Source organism: Sinohyriopsis cumingii, chromosome 2 (assembly GCF_028554795.1).
Source record: "Sinohyriopsis cumingii isolate HCF-2022 chromosome 2, ASM2855479v2, whole genome shotgun sequence".
NCBI lineage: Eukaryota > Metazoa > Mollusca > Bivalvia > Unionida > Unionidae > Sinohyriopsis > Sinohyriopsis cumingii.
In genome coordinates, this window is record NC_142962.1 from 108,791,020 (window position 1) to 108,817,252 (window position 26,233).

The following is a 26,233-nucleotide window of genomic DNA, read 5'->3' on the forward strand; positions in this document are numbered from 1 at the left end:
GGTATATTTTAATTCAGTTCTAATTTCTTGTTTTCTACCAAAATAAAGATTACGATATATACTCGCTTGTAAGACAAGTCCAGCTGCAAACTGCACAGACCTAATGTGCCTGCAGATTTGGGTCTATGCATTTTGTTAAGGATGATCAAGAGAACAGACAACGAAGACTTTATGATACATCAGATCAGGACCTTTGCTGTTTGCAGCTTGACTCGGCTTATAAGCGAGTATGTATGTTTTATTTTAAATGCAACTTCTAAGTAAGTAAACAACTTATAATATTCATGTATTTGTAACTTGCATGCAGGTTTTGATGCAAGTCATACAATAAAACCAGTGATGATGAAAATGAAAAGAACTGAGAGCCATGCATTTTAAACTGATTTATTTTTCCTTATCCTCCGTTTCTTCATCTAAAGAATGGGTAATGAGCAAATCAGAAATGATCTCATTAGATTCCAGTGATCAAAACGAAAATGGCAGCTACCACATGTGAACATATTTGCAATCTTCAAATATGAATATGTATGTGCATTTCTTACATACAAATAACATATGCTTGTAATAAGAATGATGTTAAACATTTAGATCATATCTCTATTTAATCATGTATCAAAATGATAAATTAGCAATATAATACTTCCCTGGTACATGTATGTATATTAAATTTATAAACATCGCACACTTCCTATAAAAAAAGTACAGACCAATGGTCAGTGATACAGTTGCTCCAGGATCATATTTATTTCACACAAGGCTTAGAACCCAATTTATCTTATCTTTATTACTAAACTTGATACATTTGAGTTTCTGAAGAATATCTTAGCTGGTTTCAATAGTATAGCTGGTTTAGCAGTTAGAAAGAATTTTAAAAAACAGAAGAAACTAACTTGGAAACTTAGGAATTCTTTTCAGTCGATAGAAAACCAGACACTTTCAGTGACTTGTTTCCTTTCTTTTGTTTTAGTTGTCAATGAACTTTTTCTGAGAGAGAAAAATCCTTTTTGGTTAATGCTACCAGTGAAATAGAGACCAATATTTAATTTCTAAAGAAACGTATTTTCTTTCTTTACCCAGTTGGATTTCTCTTAAAATTTAGGATAGTAGAGTGTGTTTGTGCACAGGTAATAAATGTCAACAGTCTGTAGAATGCACCATAATAAGCTTACATTGAAGTGACCAGCTAGTGTAAATCTAGTTCATTCTAATACAGTCATACCTGTCCTAATGATCACCTGAGTTAAGTAGTCAACTGGTCACAGTGGCCATATTAATCCCTCCCACCCACCCCAACAAGTTTCCCATGTAATATCATATAATCAGCATTCACTTGTCTTCTGCAGCCAGTGGCCATGTGTTTCTCAAGCAAGCAGTGTTTTTAATCTGCCTTCTATAGTCAGCAGCCATGTTTTTCTTAAGTAAGCAGTGGTTTCACCCTGCCTTCTGTGGTCACAGGAGCGTATCAGTATTGACCACTCCAAGTATGCAGATTAAACTTCTTTTGTTTGATGAGCAAAGCATGGTATATATAAAGATATATTACATAAATCGATAGCCACATGCAAGTTGTTGTTTTTCTTTCCCTAATCATCAGTAGTCTCATGAAAGCTGACAGTATTTTCATCTCAGTGAGCTTGAGCAACTGCTTCAGCCATCAGTTGTTTGACATGTGAGCACCTGTTTTCATGCCTAATTACATCAGCTGGCCAAAGTAAAAGTCAGTCCTGTTTCCCAATTTATAGGTAAAGTTTGGTTGCGAATTAAAGGGAACTGCTAAACATTGATCAAATTCAACACATGTGACATGATAGGAAAATCAGTGGTGATGTAATGTACATGAAGGATAAAAGAGGATACAGTAATCTTACGTGGCACTTTTTATTTCATTATATTGGGTTTTTTTGTTTTTGCTAAATTGCTGTACTAATTACATGTATCTTGGTAGCACACTACTACTGCTAACAATAATACATGCAAAATAATACTACGTCTAATAACAACGCTAATCCTATTTGTTGCATAATACATGCATTTGTCATGAACCAAGTTTGAGAGCTGAACCTACTTTCAGAGGTCACCTGTCAACTAAGGTCACTCTGGCCTTTTCCAGTGGGTGGCCACACTATCCAGGCTTGACTTTATTTATAATTTAATCATTGCTGAAAATTCAAATGTTGTCTGAATACAAGTTGAATCCAGTTTTCTTTTTCTTATTGAACATGGTCATCTGTCAGTATGACTGCCAAGTCCGTGTGTGTCACAAGAAAAAGAATTTCCAGTAGTACATCAATACGGGATGTAGATGTATTCTCAAATGCTTCCGCATTTGTCATTCCTGGTTTGGGAAGCCTTTAGAACTTAAAAATGCCTCTAGCAATGTATGATCAAACGGTGAACAGGCTTTATTGCTCTTTCTCTAGAATGCACCATAGCTACCGTTTAAGTGGAATAACAAGAAAGCAGGTTGAAGGGGTAGAAACTTGAGTTATGGTTCAGAGCTGTTTGGAACTCCCAAAAAATGAAAATCTTGCGACAAAAAGTTGGATGTTATAATTTGAAAATATTATTGTACTAGACATTGCCTTTGAAAAATGAGATAAAATAAAATGAAATAAACTAAATGAAATAGAAATCACCATGACACTGATAAAGTCATGGTGATAAAATAATTCAGCAATCAGAAATATTTGGTTCATTTTTTTTTTGTGTGCAAGGGGCAAACATTTACATTTACGGTAGCTATTTGGTCAGTGAATAATACTTCACTATTTTCCCCCTTTAATTTTGCATTCTTTAACAATGAAGAGGTTATTAGATCCAATTAATTATATTAATTTAAACTATCATTCATTTAGGCTGCATGCAGTGACCTTCCTTTTCACAAGCATTCTTCATACCTCATATATACACACGGCCCATAAAAATGAAAATCCCACTGTCTCAAAAGTTGGCAAGTATGTCAGTTGGATTTCAAAATATTATTCCCTGAAATACAGTGTAACAGTAATTGTCTTAGAAACCTCAATGCAGGCATTCATCTTGCAAACAAGTTACATGTATCAGCAATAAACATGTACATAAGCATTGGTTTAATCAATAATTATCTCCTTTTGAATAATGTGGCATCAAATTCTTTTATATTGTGTTCTCTTGATTTGACATATTATATGGAATGAAAATACCAGTACAGTGTAGGCATATTTATGTAAAAGGAGGAATAATTGTGTTGTCCATCACCCCCCATTCCTGGTTCCCAAATTAGTAACATTCCATTGGAATTGACATACCAGCAATAGTAATATAATTTAAAGTTTATAGCCTCAGGTTGTCTGCCTCAAATCCAGCATAAAACGTGATTTCTTCTGAAGTACACAAAGCCAAACATGTTGTGTCTGACACAGAATTAATAATACTCGGAAATTTAAAGTTTCACTCATTCATGGTTAAAGATCACAGAAGTGGATAATACATTCCTGCAGTAATTTTCTTTTAGACGGCTTCCTACTACTATATTTTTTTGCAGAACCTGTTTAGTAAAATCAATGCAAATGACTTTCACATCAGTGATCACAAATTTACCTTTGTGGAATACAAACTGGCAGATGATTTGTATCCAAGTTGACCAACCAAAATTTACCATTTTTAAAACTTATTTTTGAGAAAATGTCAGCACATGTTTTGAATAAATACACTGACAGAAATGCATGTTTATATTTTGTTGTATATATTTTGTTTATACTCAATATAATCAATACAAATTTGTCAGTGGGATAGACTCAAGTTGCATCCCCAGCAATCACACAAGTCTCTTGCATTTAAGTGGGAAGGAACTTAATGTAATTTTTCATCATTTATATACTTTGCAGCTAGTACATTTGGTGGGGAAAAAACCCATAAGACCCAGGGAGGAGCTATAGCTTGATTGCAAACTACTGGCAGGCTTTCTCCCATATTTAAGTTGGTCAAGCTGGGACATGAACAGTGGTATGATGGAGTAATATGCAAACACAAATGCCATGGACCACTTCGACACTTGGGGCCCATTTGAAAAAATACTTTAAGCCATCCTACATGAAATACAAAGGTTATATTGGAAATGGTTTCATAACAGTCATTGAATTTTGTTGACTTCAAGGGTAAAACAAATGAGTGGTTGCAGGTAGAGTGGGGGCATGGGGTATTAGAAGTACCTTATACTAATATACCCCTGACTTGGAATTTGTATATGACTACCATAAGACCATATCATGTTTTGATGTCTGTATGTCAGATGGTTCCCTGTTTAGTTTCTGAACAAATTCTCAAGTTCTTTATCATCATTAGATGCCAAACTTGGTGAATGGCTTGCACCTGGGTTAATGAAGAAGCATATTACAGTCAGGATGAAAAAGCCAATAGTCAAGCCCAGTGTGACTAAAAGAAAAAAATATGGTTTCCATATTATGGTATTATACATTAAAAATGTGGACCAGACTTGGGGGATGGCATGCTTTGCGGCTAAAGAAGAGGCCATTTTATTCTGGGAGCAAAAGGTCAAAAGTAAAGGTCAATAAATTAAAGATGAAAATAATTTCTGCACAGAAATTGGAGTTTTCAACCATATGCCTTCACCACAGTTTATTTCTGACTTAGAAATTGAGTAAGAAAGAAGCCTATTGGTTTTAGGTTCACTAGGTCAGGGTCACTGTAACTGAAAGAAGATGAATGTTTTTTTGCAGTAAACCTTTAGTTCTAGATCATATACCATGATCAAATTTGTGGTTGTCTTCCACTTGAGTTATGGAAGAGGCCTGTTGATTGCACCATAAGTCAATCCAGTCAACATAAAATTAAGCATTGGAAATTATTATTCTGAAAAATTGAACTCGCACAATGATACTAAGATGGCCGAAAAATATTCTAGATTTTAATGAACTCTTGGAGTCAATATAAGCATGAAGCATTGTTAAATTTTACCTGCAGTTAAAGGAGAGACCTCTGGCAGCTAAGTGGTCTAAAGTGCTTGTCTTTATCTTTCACTGCTATCTTACCTCTGTCCACTCTGCAGAATGTTCATATGTGAGAAAGCTTGTAGGTATCTTCCCGAAGGTCAGTGGTTCTTACTGGGATTTTTCTGTGTTCTTCCTCCACCAGTTATACTTGCTGCCATGTATAGCCTTTCAAGTGCTGAAAAATAGCATTAAACCCACAACAACAATTCAGAGATGGTAAACAGAAAAGGAAGTGAGTAACATGCTTCTCCATGAGCATGGTGGGTATTCCATTGCTTGTAAAATGTTTGTGTGTTGTGTGTGTGTGTGTGTGTGTGTGTGTGATTTTGATTTTTAACGTAGCTTTAACAATTTATCAGTCATTTCACTATGACATCTACAGTGTGACAGTTTATAGTGATGTTTAGCACTGTGGCATCATGCCGCAGACATGTAGCATCATGTCCCACCCGATCACATTATCCTGACACCTGGCTGACCAGTCCTAACACTAACCTCTTAATGCTGAATGCCAAGTGAGGCAGATGTTAGTACATGTACCGTTTTTGTAAGTCTTTGGTGTGACTCAACCGGGGTTCAAACCTGCAACCTCCTGCATCCAAGGCAGACGCTCTACCACTAGGCAGTCTGTGGTAAAATGCGTATACTTCATCTTGTCAAAATGTTAAATGGCATATATTGGTTTTCATATGCTCTTATTTGCAACCAAACTTTGTCCCATCATCAAAGATTATGACTATGGTATGTACTTGCTTATAGACAAGTGTGACTGGAAATTGCACAGATCCAGATCTGCTGTTGCATAATGTGCTGGCAGTTCTGGGTCTGTGCAGTTTGTTGGGGGTAATCAGTGGAACAAACAACATAGACCCTGATCTGCAGGCCCATTTTACTATGTCAGCTCAGGATCTTAGTTGTTTGCAGTTGTACTCGACCTATAAGTGAGTATAGACAGTTGTACTTGGTAATATAAACACACCCATTTGTGTCAGAGATGCAAAAATGACCTGTGTATACCTTCTGATTGTATGGCAAAGAGTTTTGGAACACATTGTTATTGAAGGCATCCATTGATCTCATCTGCCAGAATTTTTATTTGTTTATTTCAAAATCATAAAGAAACAAATATTACATAAAGAGAAATTAAGGACACAAAAAATAATTCACTAAGTTTGGTGAGTTAACTGGTAAGGTTGAGACATTGCACATTGGTATACCACAAAGTTATTTGTGCCATCCTATTGCAAGCTGTGAACAGTATAGACACAGATTTCTCACAGCATAATGTGCCAGCAAATCAGGTTCTATGAAAGAAAATGATAGAGTTAGTGAAAAGCTTGGAACACTTTTTGAAATTAATAATTATTATGACTTGCTTGCAGGTTTTCTATATCAGAATTCTGGTTTGAACTCAATAATTGTGTCATAGTGTTAAATTCACTCATCAGTGTATACTTTTCTTTCACATGATTTTCATCCAATGTAATTTTAATTAAGTTTAAATATTAATCATGTTGTTATTTGTAGACATTTGATGATAGGGTACTGTTTCCTGTATCTTTTCTATGCAAAATTACTTATTTGGGGATAGATATTTAACTATATAGCTCATGAGAAAAGGTACACACTTATACTCTTTGGTATACATGTACTCTTTTGTATACCTGATAACACAATTATACTCTTTGGTATGGTTTTTGAATACTTGATAACTATCATATGCACTTGCATATAGGTTGGGTCCAGCTGTAAATGGTACAGATCCAGATCTGCTATTTTATAATGCATATACCCAGATCTACTGGCACATTATTCTACAGTAAGATCTGGGTCTGTTCAGTTTGCAGTTGAATTATCTTTGTAAGCATGTATATACAGTATATACAAATATAAATTTTGTCAAAATGTCAATACCTCAACATTTCATAAGCAGTCATCATTAATGACTCACTTACTTTAATTTTGACAATCATATCTACATTTGGGTCATCTTATATTTCATTCATCAGGGAAAATTGATAGGGGAAAGCTTTATGCAAATGCTGAACTTGTATTGCTTCTTTTAGTATTCAATATCTACATGTATACTATATCTACATGTACACTACAGCCTCATTACCTATAGGCATACACACATTGTATCAGAGCTTTTATGAAAATTGTTTTGTTTATACAATTATAAATCATTAATATGGATGAACATGGTTAGGATAGATATTGTATTGATGTTTCCAAGAATTGCTGACTTCAGTAAAATAGTGTACTTGGTGCAACAAAAGTCTGTAATTTTGTTTAATTGCTTGCATACTGTGAAAAAAATAATATCCCCATGCTGAAATCGCAGAAGAAACCAATACATTGTATTTCTGCAGAATAGAACAATAAATGCTTGGCATGTGACAAGATGTTATCATTGCATAACAGGATATTATTGGTTTTCGTTTAAAGAAAGATTAGACACAGCCAAAGCATCACCATCGTGAGTTATCTGTCAGTATTTGCCATTTAAACTTTAGAAAAACTACTGGACCAATTTCAACCAAATTTGGCAGATAAGATCCTGTTAGGGAGTGCATTCAAGGTTATATGGAAGATGCCAATCTGATGTCAAAAATGGCCAACAACAGAAAAACAAGTAATAAAAATAGAAAACTTTTAAATGAATTCTACTCAGACACCACTCAGGACAATTAACCAAATTAGGCACAAAACATTCTGGCTTCATATGTATGCAAACAGTGTTGATCTACTATCAAATATGGCCACAATTACAAAAAATTCAACAACCTTTTTAACATTTTCTTTTTAAAAAAATAAGAACAATACATGACCTAATTTAACAGAAAATACATGTATTTTATTAAGGGCTTCTTATGGTCAAATGGTATCAGTTCACCGTCAAATATGGTCAGTGTTACTAAAAATTGAAAATCCTTTAATACTACTTAACAGAATCAAATTTCACATAAAGCATTCTGGCGTGAAGAGCTCTTAAAACTTGTGGAAATTATGCCAGTCTGCCATCAAATAGCCATTACTTAAAGTAAGCAAATCTTAAATTCCCCAAAACTTTTTTGCAGATATGGACCAAAACTTGACAAAGCATACTAGTTCTTTAAAATTTATACAGTTAATGCCAATTTGCCATTAAATATGACCAACATTACTAAAAATTGGAGAGAGAAAAATTAACTAACATTTTTTCCAAATATTTTCCCCAAATTTAGCAAAAAAAACATTCTGTTATGAAAGGTTTTTAAGTTTGTACAAATGATGTCAATCAGCAAATATGACTGCTATTGCAGAAAAATAATATAAAAAAATCTAACAACTTCTAAAAGACCACTTAAAAGTTTTTGATAAAATGTTGACAGAAAGGGTCAAACCTTAAATATCTTGAAAATCCATTGAACTCAGTTTTAACCAACTTAGGCACTAAGTGACCTGACATAAGGGCCTTACAGTATTTGACATATTAAGCTGATGTGTCTTTAAATATGGATAAAGATACAGAAACTAGAGAATCATTGAAACAGTTATTTTTGTAATATATGGAATCAACATCATTGAAAGAATTTTCAACAGAAAGCACCCAGCTGACCGGATTTCTTGTTCAACTTCTTTTGCATTTGGATGTTGGGCAGATTTTGGCCAGGTGAACAATCTCAGGCCCTCTTGTGCCTGTTCAGAGTTTTGAAAATGAAATAGAATTAAATGTATTCATGTCTTTACAGTTTAACCTCATTATACCACGGTTCACTGGCATCATAAAATCAACCTGCATATGTATGTGAGACCATTATATTGAGGTATGGCCTGACATGGCTTTGCTATAGTAGTTCCAAAAAAAAGAAGCGAAATCAGTAGCATACATTAGCAAAATTTAACTAATTTAATGGAATAACCATGTTTTGAGGTGGGTAACAGAATAATGAGGAGATATGTCATAAGGGACTTAAGTATCAGACAGAATAATACAAAATATCCCAATTATGAAACAAAATGTTGTATTCGGGCTATGCAAAAACAGTGCATGCTGGAGGAAGGGAGACAACTCATGCATTAATAAATATTTCAGCTCAAGATTATGTGCCCTTTGGGTTTAGAGTTAACAAAGATTTTAGAAACTGGTAATTGTACTTGAATAGCAGTTCATACAAGAATCTTCAAGAGAAAATTAATTTTATTTTTTTAACTTCATCTATGTCACTTTGAAACTGAATATTATTAATCTAAATCCTGCCACCTTTTTGAAAGGTAATTTATGATGAATTCCTGCTTTTATGACTAGTACAGGTGTATAGAGAAATATTTTTGGTGAGAATTTCACAAGTATCCTTTCAATGTCTTCTTTTTTGCTTTATAAAGTTGTCTTTCGCAAAGTACCGAAAGATAAAGCAATCTATATCTTCATTGTTAACCATTACTTGTACTTTCATCAGCCTGACGAGATCCACAGTCATCATCTTACTTTATGCCTTGATTTCCTAAAACATCTTATCTTTCAGTACATCCTCAGCTCAGATTTATTCAGTGATTATTTGCAGAAATATTTAAGGCTTAAGAATAACCCTACATTGTATACATGGTACCAGTCTTTAAGTGTACCATTGAAACAGTCTTAGATTTGATTTTGGAAATATTTTAAAGTGAAAATAAAATTGTTGATTATGTATTCAGGTCTACAAGTTTGATGCAAGCCAGACATGGTTTACTTGTTGTATGTTAACAATAGCTGAAGGAGTCTCCATAACCTATGGTGGGAAGCTGCTACACCCCAACATCTTGCATTAATTTGTTTGCATTTACTAACAAAAGAGACAAAATACAACATCTAAACCATGCATGGCTTACATAAATTCACATAAATAACAGATGTCATTCATTGATTTCTCGGTCAATAAAAGTATTTTCCAGTATCATCAACAAGTTGAAGTAAACTGGTTGAAACATAACACAGTTAAAGGTTTAATTCCTGTAGAAACAGCCATGTAAAGTTTTGCAAACATAACCATTTTCTGTTTTATTTATTTGTCTTGTCTATATTTTGTATTTACCTTTGAAAAAGACTTGTTAAAGAGTTGTGTACATGTCCCAAATGAATGTGTTGAAATGAGTAACATTCATTTATATCTACTTTGTTTCCTTTTCAGTTAGTTTTTGTGTGTAAAATGTGTATCATTTTAAGGGTGGCTGTTGTCATTAGGGACAGCAGTTTTTGTGTTGCTGTTTACATCAATACATGCAGAAAATTATACCTCCTGACAAAATGTAATTGTATATATCTTTTATTAAGGAAATGTATTATCCACGTAGTATAAATATAATCAACCAGTACTGCTCTTTTCAATACCATAACTCTAATGAACATAATGCATTCTTTTATGTTCTAAACTGTCATTCAGAATTATGATTTCTTTGTAAAACAGACACTGAAATAAACATATAACTTTCTTCTCCTTTTTTCTTAACTTTGTTTCTGATTAACACATCAGAATCAACGAAGGATATTAAAATCACTAATGCATGCATAATACAATAAAAAAAAAAAACTTGATACATACATGTACATGCATAATATCACATCAACAAAGCAGAGCGTAATTTTATGTGCTAAACAAAATATAAGAAATAATCACTTTCCTACATACATCCCTCTATTTATATGTTTAAACCTGAATCACATATAAGAATACTTCATCGACATTATTTAATGGAGAGGGCTGGCTGTTCCCTTAGAATTTTCGTCTCAAAATATTCAGGGTATATCTATCGGTGATGAAATACAAGAAATTTGTATATTACATTGTTCTCGAAGATTCATCAAATTTGGTTATGTGTTTTATGCAGTCTGCAGGCTTAACCACCAATGTAACTAAATAATGGAATGCACATCTGTATTCAGATAACAAATTTAACGCCTGGTACATGGTTTTCAGTAAGAACACTAATAAGAATAATAATACGGAAAAGTAGACTGAATGCCAGTTTGCCTTGTCCAAATGGCTATTTTTAGAAATTGATATCACTGTTGTGACATTTCATAGAGGTAAAAGGTACAAGCACCATTTATGCTATTTACTGCAGAACTGTTCACAATAGAATCAAGTTGCCCTTCACTGCTCTTGTTTAACCCTGTCCAGTATAGTTGTTAAGCAGCTGGGTTGCAGAAAGTGTAGTCAGTGACATCTGTATTGTCAGACAGAGAAACAATGTGTAAAGCCCTATCACCTTTTAATTGTCATTCCTTAAGGTGTTTATGTCACACTTTAATAAACAAGTCAAAGTAAATTTAATCTAGTGACATTTGAGATATCTTATGATTTCAATATGTGCCATTCAAAACCTTGAATCAGTCAGTCTTGTCCAGCAAATGCATCAAGTTCAGATTCCCTGGTCTCTACATGTTATATTTGAGGAACACATATTTTATATAATGTCAGCAAGTGTATTAATGTTTGTTTAGTAGAGATTGTTTAGTAACTTTGCTTAAATTTATCAAGCTTGAAACTTAAGTTAATTGTTTTTAAATTTTCAGCTGTACATTAAATGGGAATATACTATAAGGAACAAAAATGCCTGTCTCATAATTCCTTCAGTCTGTGTTTTATTGAAGCTGTAATATAGATAGTTATGAAAGAAACATAGGTTGTTATAACAATAAATTTGATAATGAGATCAGAGCACTTTTATACAAAATATGTGGAATCAAATATAATCACCCAAATTTAACTAATAACTTAAAAATATGTCTCAAACCAGGTACTAGTATTTTATTACACTGTTTCATTTCAGAAATTTTTAAATCTTTTATTGGAATACTTACTATGTCATCATGAAGTTTTAAAGCTGACCTTTGACCTTTTACTGGTAAACTCTTAAAGAAGTAGCAACTTGAAAACTGCTTTATATTTCATAAAATCATTTATAACATTTCTAAATTGCATAATTTTATTATTTTTGATAATTAGTTTTGTTTTATGACATGCTGTAACTTAATATGTAAGATATTAACGAAACAAGGGGTTAGGGTTGAATTTGGATGAGATGAACTCGTACTGAAAATACAATACTAAATACTTATTGCTTTAAACTGCACACATATTGATCTAAACTTGTAATAAACAGCAGATTCCTTTTTAGGTAGTTTCAATTGAATATGCATTTTTCACTTGTTTATTGCTAGTAGCTTCTCATGGGTCAGTGGTTCTTTCTTGGGTTTTCCCTGGTTCTTTCTTTTTTGTTGATATGAAAAATAAAATAAGCAGACAAAGGTACATTTTTTCCAGTAGAGGAGGAACCATTTAATTCTTTAAAGGTTTTTTTATATATATAGTCTCTCTATTCTGTGCTAAACCCTATATGAATCCTGTTTTGTGGCACTATTGCATGGGTTGTTTTGGATTTATTACACAGTCAGATCATGGTGTACTTCATTTCAGGAGCTACACTAAGTAGTCATGTTAGTGTTGAAACATTATACATTTTCACTGATACAAAGGTAATTAAAAAAAAAATTCTTTCCAATTGACCTGTTGCAGTTTCTCAGTAGGTCATATTAGCCCCAATCTTTTCACAATAAACTTGCTCTTGTGTGCCTTGTCTCAGATGAATAGAACAACACTAGACAATAGAAATTATGACTAGCATTGGCACTATGTACATTTTAAGGCTTATAGGAAAAAACCCATGTATTCAAAAGCAGTATGATATAAAATACACATGTATATGGGTTAGAAAAACACCAAGTCATAAAAAATCGAAATAAAGTACATGTATATAGGGTTTTATGTATGGAAGTATATTCAGATGCCTTGGATGTCATGCTTTTGCTTTATATCAAATTCCAACACCATTTGTAACATCATCGGGTGGTAGCACAACTGAATATCAGAAATATATATGTCAATCTAAATAACACAACAGTATATGTTAAAAAGTCTTTTTTTCTTCTCAAAGCAAGCCTGTATCAAAAAATGTTAAAATACTCATTTTTAGGGCTAAAAATTGACTTTTTTGTTCTATTTTTGATAAGTGCTTCAGCTGTAATATGATGAAGATACAGTCAGTAAGAACATCCTGTTGAAATATGGCATATTAACAGATACTTAAGGGGATGCGGGAGGTCATGGGTTTGATCCCCGGCCGAGTCATACCAAAAACTTACAAAAATGGTACTAACAGCTCCCTCGCTTGGTGCTCAGCATTAAGAAGTTAGTGTTAGGACTGGTCGGCTTGGTGTCAGGATATTAATGTGACTGGGTGGGACATAATGCTACCTGTCTTCGGCATGATGCCTCAGTGCTAGACATCACTATAAACTGCCACACTGCAGACATCGTAGTGATATGACTGAATTTTTTTAAAAGCTACGTTAAAAGTCCAAACCACACACACACATACACACACACGCACAAATTATGTCTACATTTCTTGCAAAGTCTGCAAAAATGACATTTTAACCTTACCACTTCAAAAGCAACTGAAATTCAAATACTCTTTTAAAAAGGGTCAATGAATAATATCGGTCCAGTGGCTAGATACTGAATCACATTCTAACCGTCTCATTTTTTCAGGTCAAGCTAAAGGATTACCTTGTGTCAGCCCTGGATTTTGCTAAGGCTCGTGATGCAGAATTAGCCTGGATTGATGGCAAGCTGGACATGGTTGAAGCCAAGATTGACACCAATCCAAAGTATGAACCAGAAGATGGAGAAATTGCAGAGGAAGAAAAGGCAAACAAAGAAAAGGAAATAAGTACAAGTAAGGATTAATTTATTTACAACTTATTAATTTATTCCATTTATTATGTATTTACTTCACAATCTAGTTAGCTCTACTGATAATTTACCAGAAGAGTTTTTGGGATGCCTTTTTGTTAATACAAGTTTCTTATTGCTGCTCCTCTTAAATTACTTTGACCATTGCCTTGAACCTTCCTACTTGAAAATGGTACTACTCAGACATCCAATATAGTCACCAGAACAGCCACATTCAGTGTTATCGCTTCTCCTTTAGAATGGATGGTCAGATTAAATGGGTGTTTTGTTAAAAGACTTTGTACACCTCTCCCTCAATAACTCATGCAAGGGGGTCCAAAAACATAGACCACACTATAGGTGAGAGCACAAGTTATCAAGAGACCTCCGTAAGAAAATGAAATGATACCATCCTTACTAGACCATCAAGAAAAACGCAGGGGGTGGAGGGAGTGAACTGGTCTGTTTGATGGCCAATTACTTGTTTTAAAATCAAATTGCGAATAATTGTCAGTAAAGAGCTTTTTCTAATGAAGTTATTTATTTTTGTGTAAAAATGATCTATATTTTCAGGATATCCAACTGCATCACTGCTTTATGTTTTTGACTAGTCTGGTTCCCTGATCATATTGTCCTCTGCTTTTCCCTCTGCTCTTATGGAAGCAGGGAACCAGACTAATTATTGATTCAATTTCACAATCAAACAAAATTCCTTTTATTTTTTTTAAAAACAAAAAACTCCTGAAACATTTAGTTTGTGAAAAAGCCATCATCATCGAAAGTCAATTTCTTTATTGTTCTTTAATACAGTATTGATGCCATGATTTCATTGCAAGTAGTAGTGAAACTTCTCATCAATGAAGAAATCTCTGATTGCCAATTAAAAAATTACAAATTAACTACAAACTCAGAAATTCTAGCATTTTCAATAATAAAACATATCTGTGAAACAGAATATAACATCTTCAGTTATTCTTTTCACTTGTTTGTCTTGCTATCGTTTGTCACATTTGTGAATGAGCATTCAGATTTAAGGTAGTTTACTTATATTTTGTTCTCCAAAAACATTGTAACATTGTTCAATTGATCCCTTGAAGGGTGTTGACCTGACACTAGACCAGGGGTCGGCAACCTACAGCATGCGTGCCCGACATGGCACGCAGAGCGATTTTAAATGGCACACCGAAGATCCCCCAAAAAGATAATAAGTGGAAAAAAGAATTTTTTCAATGCAAGTCAAAACATACATCAGCATAATGGCTGCTGCATGCATTGGATGGCGCCATATCATTTTCTTAATATTTCTTGCATAGCTACGTGTCGCCACATGTCTGCTTCCACTGGCCAGCAGCAGGCTATATTAGTGTGGCGCCGAAGGCGCTACACCAGTCACTGCATGCTGCCGCTACTGAGGGACGTGGCCAACGTGTTAAACGTTTATAGTTTTATTGCTATTTCTTATGTTCTTGTATTAAATACAGTACCCCTAAAATGGCCGAAAAAAGGCAATAACTTGATCAACGCCCATCTCAAGAAAATTGGACAAAAGAATATGGATTTATACAACAAAAAAATCGTGCTGTTTGTGCTTTCTGTTGTGAAAGTGTTGTGTGTCGTACGTCTAGTGTACAAAGACACTATGAAACCAAACATCAATCCAAGTTTAAAACCTCTGAAGAGAAAAGTGAAGCCATCAAAAGGGCTATTTCTGGTTTCAAGAAACAAACTGGTATTTTGAGTCAAGCAGTTGGAATGAAGAATAAATCTACTGAATGTAGTTACAAAATTGCTCAGTGTGTGGCTTCGAAAGGCAAACCTTTTACAGATGGAGAGTACATCATTGAAACTTTTTTGAGCAGTGCTGAAATTCTGTTCAGTGATTTACCAAATAAAGAAACTATACTGTCTCGGATTCGAGAAATACCAGCTTCTGCAAGATCAATTGAGAGGCGCATAACTGATTTGGCTGAAAATTTAACAGTTAAACAAACAACTGGATTAAATCAAGCTATTGTATTTAGTGTTGCTCTTGATGAAAGCATTGACTTGAATGACTTGTCATGCCTAGCTGTAGTCCCACAATATTGTGAAAATAATCGTATTTATGAAGAGTTGTGTTGCTTGTTAGCTCTTCATGATACATCCAAATCAGAGGACATTCTGACTGCATTCGTAAGCTATTTCAAAAATCAGAACATCGAGTTGAATAAATTATTCTGTGTAACAACTGATGGTGCTGCTGCAATGGTTGGCAAAAAGAAAGGATTTGTCACACTTCTTGAGAATCACGTTGGACGTCGACTATTAAACTTCCATTGCATTATACACCAGGAGAGTTTGTATGCAAAGATCTCATCATTGGACTTGCACTCTGTGATGGCAACTGTTGTTAAGATAGTCAACTTTATCGTTTCCTGCTCTTCATTGATTCACAGGCAATTCAAGTCTCTTCTACAAGAAATTGAGAGTGAATATGCAGATCTCCTGTTGTACAACAATATTCGCTGACTTAGTTGAGGTAAAGTCTTGAATAGATTAGTTCCTTGTCTGGAAGCAATTAAGGTGTTTCGTGATGAAAAAGAACAACATTTTCTGGAATTGAATGATGAGGACTGGCTGTTGAAGCTGATGTTTTTGACAGACATAATGACACATTTAAATGAGTTGAACTTGCATTTACAAGGACAGGGTCAAACAGTACTTGAACTTTTTGGCTACTGGAAAGGATTTGTGGTGAAAATGGACATATTTTGCCATGATATCAATGCCAAAACATTCAAGTACTTACCAAATGTGAAGGCTCATTCAGATCAATTTACAGTGAATATAGATGAGCTTCAGAAGTACACTGAAGCACTCAAAGTGGAGTTTGCTAAACGAAGTCAAGACTTTCAAATTCATGGACCCATATTTTCATACCTCATCAAGCCTGACTTGCTTGATCTGACTACTACCTAATAAGATCTGGATCTTTTTAGGTGGACGGATATTGACAATTTTGAAATGCAGCATGTTGAATATAAGACATCAGAACTATGGACATCAAAATTTGCCGAATTGCAGAAATCTCTGGAAGGAAACTGCTTAGAAAAGTCAGCTGCTATTCTCAAGTGCTGGACATCCCTCCCTGAAGCATTCATCTGTTTGAAGAAAGTTGCATTTGCTCTACTTTCAGCTTTTGGTTCAACTCATACTTGTGAACAGATTTTCTCTCACATGAAAGCTGTTTTTAAGTCCACAAAGAAGTCGCCTAACACCTGATCACTCAGAAGCCTGTGTGAAGCTGAAAGTGACCAAATATGTACCTGATATTGAACAATTAACCAAAAGCATGCAAGGACAAGGCTCACATTAATTGAGATACAGATTAATTACATTCAATTGAAGTTTTTATGTTCAATTTCTTTAATTAAACATTAATATAATGAATTCAAGATCCAATTTATTTGTTTTAATAGTAGTTTCATACATATATGATACTTATATAATATATAAAAATATGGTAGAGCAGGTAGACTTATAGGAATATAGGTTGTTGGAACGCTGAATGAATTAGAAATCCGACTTTGGCACACTATTGTCAAAAGGTTGCCGACCCCTGCACTAGACCATGGCTCTTATGCATGTTGGATTTGCATGCCTTTTAACTTTTAGTTCAAAAGACCTAATTAACATGGTAATACAAGGAGATTGGTTTTTAATTCATTGCAACAATACAACAAATTCTTATGCAAATTAGGTATGAAAACACCTTTGGCATTTACTTAGGTTCTCACAGAAACGCTCATGGACATAGCTATTACAGATGATTGACATATTTCACGTTTTAATACAACAGGGCACATTGTATTTATCATCATTACACCTAAACTAGCTAAAAGATTTAACTAAATCATGCATTTCACTTTATTAAAAAAACATATTTAATATGTATTTATTTATTAAACTTAAAAGTGCTGCCTCAAGCAAGCGTTAGTGACAGTTTCATTAATTTCAACTTCATTGCATACTCTTATTTACTGTATACCAGGAATGTTGTATGGATAGAAATATTAACAAAATACATGACTTCTTATTAAAAGTTGATAATTTCATAATGTTGATTCAGATTTACATATTATATCAACCGTTTTTGACAGTAAAATGAGTGAGATATAAAGATTTCAGATATCCAATTTTGATCGAGATTTTCTTCATGTTTAACAAATAGGGGTCAAATTTTTGGTACTTTGTAGTTTAAAAAATGGGATCCACGACTGACTCCATGTTATAAGTAGGTTTGCAAGTTATCATGTTGAGAATTATTGAGGGAGTGGTGTATTAAGTCCTGTTGGTCCTAAATCAAATAGGTGCAAATGTTACATCCAATATGGCTGCCATCTTGAAAATCTATTTATTGCTACTCCACCTCTTATCAACATTCACTGTAATACTTTTTATTAAGTCTGGTTGGTCCTAAATACAAATGGTACCAATCTAACATCCAATATGCCCAGCACAGCAGCCATGTCGCAAATGCTACTCCTTAGCAGAAAGTATATCAACATCGGCTTTTCACCAGATAACCTCTTTTGATGTCTAGTTGGTTTTGAATAAAATATGTGTCAATCTAATATCCCGCAGTGATAGTCTTATCACTAATTCTCGTAGGTGCTAAGTCATATCAGCATTAGGTTTTCACCAGAAGACTTTTTATGATGTCTAGTTGGTACTGTCTGAAAATGGTACAGATTTGATTGCTGGTGAAGAGAAATAAGTATGTTTCATATTTCATCCTTTACAAGTAAGTAGTAATATATTTTTGAGGTAACTGTCTTTGACAAGCACAAAATTAAAGAATAGTTTCACTGAATTGATTGTTTTTTGGTGTCATTTTGATTTTTAATGCAGCTTTAACAATTTTTCAGTCATATTGCTATTATGATGTCTGCAGTGTGGCAGTTTAATTGGGATGTCTATCACTGGGGCATCATGCCGCAGACATGTAGCATTATGTCCCAGCCAGTCACATTATCCTGACACCAGGCCAACCAGTCCTAGCACTAACCTCATGATGTTGAGAGACTAGTATCACAGCTGTTAGTACCATTTTTAAGAGTCTTTGGTATGACTCGGCCGGGGTTTGAACCCGTGAACTCCCACATCCAAGGCAGAATTTCTAACCACAAGGACACTATACCAGTGTGAATCAGACTAAGTAAAGTATTTATATTTGCATAAAGTTTACAAAGTAATTCTTTTGTTTTTATATGCCTGTCATAAGGCAGAGTGTATTACTTTGTTATGCTGTCCATGTATTGATCCATCTGTGTGTGTGTGTGTGTGTGATTTGGTGTTTTAACATAGCTTTAACAATTTTGCAGTCATGTCGCTATGATGTCTGCTGTGTGACAGCTAATAGTGATTTCTATTTCTAGCACTGGGGCATCATGCCACTGACATGTAGCATGATGTCCTACCCATTTATATTATCCTGACATCAGGCATACCAGTCCTAACACTAACCTCTTAATGCCGAGCAGCTGTTAGTACCATTTTTGTAAGTCTTTGGTATGACTCATCGGTGGATCAATCCCACAACCTCCTGCATCCGAGGCAGACACTCTAACCACTAGACCACCGGAGCAGTCCGATTCATCTGTCTGTCCATTGTACTTCTAGTTTTGCATAATAGTTATACCAAACTTTGTGGATGGCATGCATTTGGGTTAAGGAAGAATACTATTGATTTCAGGCTCAATAACTCAAAGGTCACACTCACTGACTGAATAAAAATTAGTTTTCCACATAATAACTTAATTAACATCTGAAGTTTCTAAACTTTGTGAATGGCTTGCACATGAGTTAAACCAAAACCATAAGATCAAAGGACAGTGTAACTGAAAGAAGAAATATGGTTTCTGCACTTCTTCATTGTCTACGTTTAACAACCGTTGTGGATAGCTTGATTTTTGAGTAGGAAAAACCTTACCTGTTTTGGGTTCAAGTGGTCAGAGGTCATGGTCACTTGCTGAAGGAAGATTAATGATTTCTGCACAATAACATCAGTTTTTTATCACAGGCTTCACCAAAATTTATGGATGGCTTACATTTCTGGTTTGGCAGAAACCTATCAGTTCGGGGGTGAGAAGATGTAATGGTCAAGGTGACAAAGAAGAAAATAGTTTTTGCATGATAACTTTGGTTTTTGATCACGTACCTTGTCTCTGGGCAGCTTGAAGAGGCCTGTTCATTTTGGGGTCAGAGGACAAAACCATTTTTGTGTCGGAGTTATACTGACAAGCTTAAGGACACATGAAAGGATCTGCCAGTCATTTTCACGTTTGTACTAATTAAACTGATCAAACCATCAAATATTGTAATTTTTGCTAAAATTAGAAAATCCCTCAAACTACTATTTCTCATAACCATTGAACAGAATTTGATCAAAAGTTGATTCTGTAGAAAACACCCTACCATTTGGGATTTTCAGTTTTATACAGTTGACGTTGATCTGCCAGTAAATATGACTCCTTATATTAACAAAAGAAAAACATTCAAACAACCTAATCTCATCAATTTTTGCTTTTATAATCAAGTTTAACCTTTGAATATTAAATACATGTACCAGTAAATGATGTTATGTCATCAAATATATATAGTGAGAGAGAGAGAGAGAGAGAAATGAACCTTTCATTGTCTTCATAACACGTGCAATCAACAATATTGGGAGAAATTTCTTCAGAAGGCATTCTGCTGAAACATATTTCTTGGCCATCTGCTCTTTCATTTGGCCATTATTTAGAAGTTAGAAAAGGGGAGTAATGTCAGGCCCACTAGGGCCTCTTGTTCCACGGCTACATTTGTCATTAGAATGAGAGTTTGACTGGTTGGAAAGCCCTTGCAAATTTACATTCAAAGAGTAGAATTTAATATTAAACATACGAGTTGGAACCAAAATGAATGCATAGAAATGCAAATCTAAAATCATGACATGTTTTCTTAATATATTAATGTTTTCTTCAGATAAAGACACTTCAGATGTGTCATTGGACATAATTCCTTCTCTAGAAGCATTGCCCGCACAATTGGTAAGTCCTCTCCATCTTTTATTTTAAAGTTTCTTATATCCATCTCTCGTGTTGTCTGTCTTCCATTTTTAGAAGTTGTACTTAAAAGTAAGACATTTAATAATTGTTCACATTTTAGAATAAAACATTTTAACCTCTAACATTTTACCTCTGTCTTTCTCTTTTTGATATGTATATTAGATAGGTATTGTTATTTTAAATTTATTTCAAAATTATCATAAACTGCATCAAAATGAGGCTGTCCATATAAGGGAGGCAACAAACAGTTTACATTGCAAAATTCACCTATACATAATATACTTTATAATAATTCTAAAATTCTTGTCTAAATTTCAGGTCTTGGGTCATCGAGCAGTGTTTGTAAATGAACCAAAGCTCTCAGATTTCAAGTCGGTCCTACTTGGTCAAAATATTCAGGCAGAGTTTGGTGCTGGGTCTCTTATCTGTAATGATAAAGTTGCAGTCAAGAGGGTAAGGACAACTGCTTTTTATCACTCAGTGCCATTTGCCCATATTTTTGGTGTTTCTAGGCCTCAAGGTATGTCTGTGAAAGTGTGTACAGTTTGTGACATGTCGTCTGCCTCTCCATCCATCCATCACACTTTCATTCTTCTACTATAAAGCCATTTGTGCTTAAGGAATGAAACTATATCTATATGGTCAAGGTCACAGCTCAGTATATTAAATATTCCATCATCTTTTCCCACAACTTTAAAGCCATTTGAGATTACGGGATGAAGCTTGAAAAACTTGTATATTATTACTAAAAGCTTTGTTACTTGAGGAATTGTGAGTCCACTCTTGAAGGTTAAGATCATGGATCAGTATTCTGTTTTCATCACACTTTCCCGTCTATTTGATAACTCTAACGCCATTTGAGATTAAGGGATGAAATTGGATATACTTATAAAGCATCACTAGATTGAGTGGCCTGTAAGGTTATTAATAAAGCATCACTAGATGGAGTGGCCTGTAAGGTTATTAATAAAGCATCACTAGATGGAGTGGCCTGTAAGGTTATTAATAAAGCATCACTAGATGGAGTGGCCTGTAAGGTTATTATCTTTAAGCTCAAGGTCATGGCTCAACATTTTAAGTTTTCAACCACACTTTTCCATCTACTGTCTGAATTTAGAGTCATTTGAGATTATTTGGTTAAAATTTGTGTACTCATACATCATCACTAGAATGTGTTAATACATTAATTTTAGAGTTTTTTGAGATTGAGATGTATAACTTTGTGTACTTGAACATTTACATTTGAAGGTATGTCAAATACTACATTGGAATGCTTTCTTGAAGGTCAAGGTCATACCTAATTATTTTAAGCTTTCTGTCTTTCCATTCCACTTCATAATTTTACAACTTTTATGTATATTTCTATAATCAAGGGTTCGTATCATCATGGTCAAAGTCACAGGTCAATATTTTAGTTTACAATTACATTAGTTCTTCTGCTTGTCAATTTAAGAGCTATTTAAGATCAATGGATGAAGAGTGGTATACTTTGTCTACTCTATATGTGTTTTTTTCCACAGTTGGGGTCAAGGTCACAGATTATTATTTTCAAGTTCCTATGTCTCTGATTTTATCATAATAGCTGTCTGAAGTACAGGGAAGGAACATGGTACACTTATGCTTCCCAGTTCTAGACCTGCCAATCTTTATGATTTAACCATGAATCTTACCGTAAATTACAGATTTACAAAATAATGGTAAAAATTAAGAACATATGACCAGTACAGTCAAATCCAGATACTGGTTTGTCAGGTTCCTTATTAGATTCAGTGCAGTTGGTCACGGAACCAGGAGTTGTTGTTGTTGTTGTAGGGTTTAACGCCATTTTTCAGCACATGATAGGCTATACATGGCGGCCAGTATTAATGGTGGAGGAAGAACCCAGAAAGAACCAACGACCCACAAGAAGCTACTGGCAAACTTTCTCACATACCCACATTAGCTGAATCCAAGACTTGAACCCACGCAGACAGAGGTGAGATGGCTGTGATCCATAATGGAGAGCGCTTTAGACCACTCGGCCACTCGGGGCCCCCGAACCAGGAGTTACTTATATACTTTAAACTTCACATATTTTTCTTGCAAAACATTTGCATTATCAAACTGTTGCCATGAGGATTTTCTGGCATCAAAAAAATTGAAAACATGTTCAAGGCAAAGGGTACAATAAGCCTATTAACATGTTTAAACAATAAGCACACAAGTAAAATGGAATATTCAGATTCTTTGAAAAAGGCAGAAGAGGCAAGAATTATGTTTATTGGACATAATGTCATGTTGATTTAAGTATTTCTTATAGTCCTTTATGTAATTATTTAGAAAAACAAAGATTGTATCAAAGTTGAGAGATAGCAAGAAGCCATTGAGCTTCATGGGATTTGAAATTAGTTTATGACTTGGATATATTACACTTGTAATCTAGATTGCGTGTGTGTGATTTGGAATGTTAATGTAGCTTTAAAAATTTGTCAGTCATATTGCTACGATGTCCACGACCTACTGCATCCGAGGAGGACACTCTTACCACTAAGCCACCAGAGAGGTTTACTGGCTATATAAAAAAAACCTACTATATCTTAGGTATAGTTCAAAGAACCTTTAGTTCCCTTTATTTTGGTGTATGATTGATGTTGTAATATGGGTTATAGAGTATAAAGCGTGGCCTTACTCCAGATGTGCATCTTTCAAAAAAGTACTAGCTCCACTTGGTCATTTTCACTTCCTGAACTTCTGAAGTATATTGTATAAAAAAGAGCCAATAACTTTGTTTACATTTTATATATTTGGTAATTCATTCACTGCAGTTTCAGGAGCTGGTATTAATGCTGAACGCCAAGCGAGGCAACTGTTAGTACCATTTTTTAAAGTCTTTGGTATGACTCGGCTGGGGATCAAGCCCACAACCTCCTGCATCCAAGGCGGACACTCTTACCAATATGCCACCAGAGTGGTGTACTGGCTATTTAAAAAAGACCTTGTATATCTTAGGCATAGTTCAAAGAACCTTTAATTCCCTTTATTTTGGTGTATGATTAATGGGTGTAATATGGGTTATAGAGTATACAGCTTGGCCTTACTCCAGATGTGCACCTGGCAAATAAGTGCTAGCTCCACTTGGTCATTTTCACTTCCTGAACTTCATAGTTAAATTGTATTAAAAAAAAGAGCCAATAACATTTTTTACATTTTATATATTTGCTAATTCATTCACTGCACTTTCAGAAGCTGGTATTGTCTAGTCTGGCAAAATTCATTTTCCCTATTTTAATAGCTGCTATGGATAGTGTACTTTAGACTAATTCAGGCTGATTTTTTTTTAGCACAAGGGAGCAGTAATTTTAGTTGGCAGTGTGCTTAGATCATGTACAATTTCCAAAAGTACAATATCCAAAGAAATATCATCCACATTACATTAATGTAGCATAGAGGTATGCCAACAATTTCTCCATTGTGCATGTTTTAAATGCGAACTTCACCTTACGTACATCATTTCTCAAAAGTACATAATAACTGGTGAGCACCCCCAATTAATGGTGCTCTTAGACATCCAATATGGCCACCACAATGGCCATCTTTAGACTGTTATTACTGCTCTCTCATGTGTAATAATGTCTCAGATGTGCATGTGCAAACTATCTTGGTACGTGTATTAAGCAAAAAATTACACAACAATTTCACAGATTCAGGAATATGACCAAGAAGAATTTAAAAAATTGTGTGGACTCAAAAATATTCAATTTTTTATTAAAAAAATTCATTTAATTTTATGACTCATCACAGGGCATAAACAGATTATTCATTCAGTCTCTCACTGTTAAATTTCTTTGAGCAGATAGGCATGTGAAATGGCAACAGTTTAATGGTAAACACATATTTACTTATAGGTAATTTCTTTGTAACTTAATCTTTCAGAATGAAGCTGGTCGGATTCAGCTGGAAGGCGTGATTAGTGAGGATTATTTTGCAATCCGTGAGCTGCTTTATGAGCAGTATGCCATTGTCTGATCTCAGAGTATCCAGTCTTCATACAGTATTGAACTACTTTATGTGGATTTAACAGATTTAGTGGATCTCCTCTACATGTTGCCTTCTGCAGTTGCTGACATTAGTTAAAGATAGAAAAGGAACCAGTATTGTCTGTGACAATTAAAACCTACTGTTTGTGAAATTAGATCTTTTTTTCATTTTACATTTTTGGGTTTCAAGAGATTTTATTCCTCCAAAGCCTATGGCATGCTGTCTACGCTTTCTTGCAAAGAAGGCTCTTTATTATCGTGGCTTTATTAGCCTTGAAGGGACATAACTCATATTCAGATCCTTAGGAAATGAATAGACTCGGAGTGGATAGATTAACAGCGTCTGCATACTTAAAATAATACATCTTTTTTTATGTTCTTAAAAAGGTAAAATAGTTCTCTGAATATTTTTAGAAATTGTTTGATCAGTTTTCAGATAAGACAAAAAGAGAAGAAAGGACTTGATGGATCTGTTATAGATATGTACATGAGCAGTAGTTCTCAATTTTTTTCAGTTTACGTTCATCCCTTTAATCCTGTTCATTGTACTACATCAAGAAGCAATATATACTCTAAATACTTTAATTTTTTTAAGCATAAGTATCCGATTATACATGCATGTCATTGTGTTCTGCAGTTTTAGATTTAATAAAGATGCTGTTTTGTTTCATGTAAATTTGTAGGAACAATTGGTTTAGGTAAATTATACTACTGAAATGAACTGTTCCAAACAATAAAAAGAATTGCATCTGCCAAGCAATATCATGTAAGGTAATTAATTTTGATTTTGAAGAACACATGCCTTCATTTGATTTCTTATGACATAATGATCATGTATTATGTTGATTCCTTGGAGGTCCAGGTGCAGATACTTACAAAGGCTTTCCTTCTCTTGGTTCATACACACATGGGAGTCCAGGTGTGTGCAGCAAACATTTGCCAAGTCTTTTTCTCACTTTAGTGAAAAGAAACAAACTGTCCTTCATCTACAGTCCAATGTTTTTAAAGATGGAAATGATTTGGTTTCATATTCAGAGTAATCATCTTAGGTTTTAAATAAGTGTTTTCTAGTTTGTCATTTACGGTCATGAAGTTGAATAAAATGATATTTGAACATGGAAATAGATGTCTGTATTTTACTTTATGAAAACCTGGGAATTTGTGGATTATTGTATAAAAATACTTTTGCTAATTCTCTGGAGTGAATGGATATACTTCATCTTGCAGGTAAAAAAAGAATATAGTATTTTAACTTATGGCTTTGCCATGCATGAAAATAGTGAGTTTTTCACCACTCAGTGAAATATATCTGTTGTTCAATCAATCCAAACAAGTATTATGTATATTCACAGTCACAATTTGATGTTTCTTTTGAATAT

The 26,233-nt window shown here is 34.2% G+C and overlaps 1 protein-coding gene across 1 annotated transcript in view; it reads left to right on the forward strand.

Annotated features, from left to right (window-relative positions):
• The window catches only part of LOC149805593 (cleavage and polyadenylation specificity factor subunit 2-like), a 412,425-nt gene extending 386,449 nt beyond the window's left edge, over positions 1–25,976 (forward strand). Inside the window, exons 18-21 of the mRNA XM_089950230.1 lie at positions 13,568–13,754; positions 20,756–20,820; positions 21,157–21,291; positions 24,751–25,976. Coding sequence (XP_089806356.1) covers positions 13,568–13,754; positions 20,756–20,820; positions 21,157–21,291; positions 24,751–24,843 — 480 coding nt within the window. The 3' untranslated portion in view covers positions 24,844–25,976. The remainder of the gene's footprint in view (positions 1–13,567; positions 13,755–20,755; positions 20,821–21,156; positions 21,292–24,750) is intronic.
• The last annotated feature ends 257 nt before the right edge of the window (positions 25,977–26,233 follow it).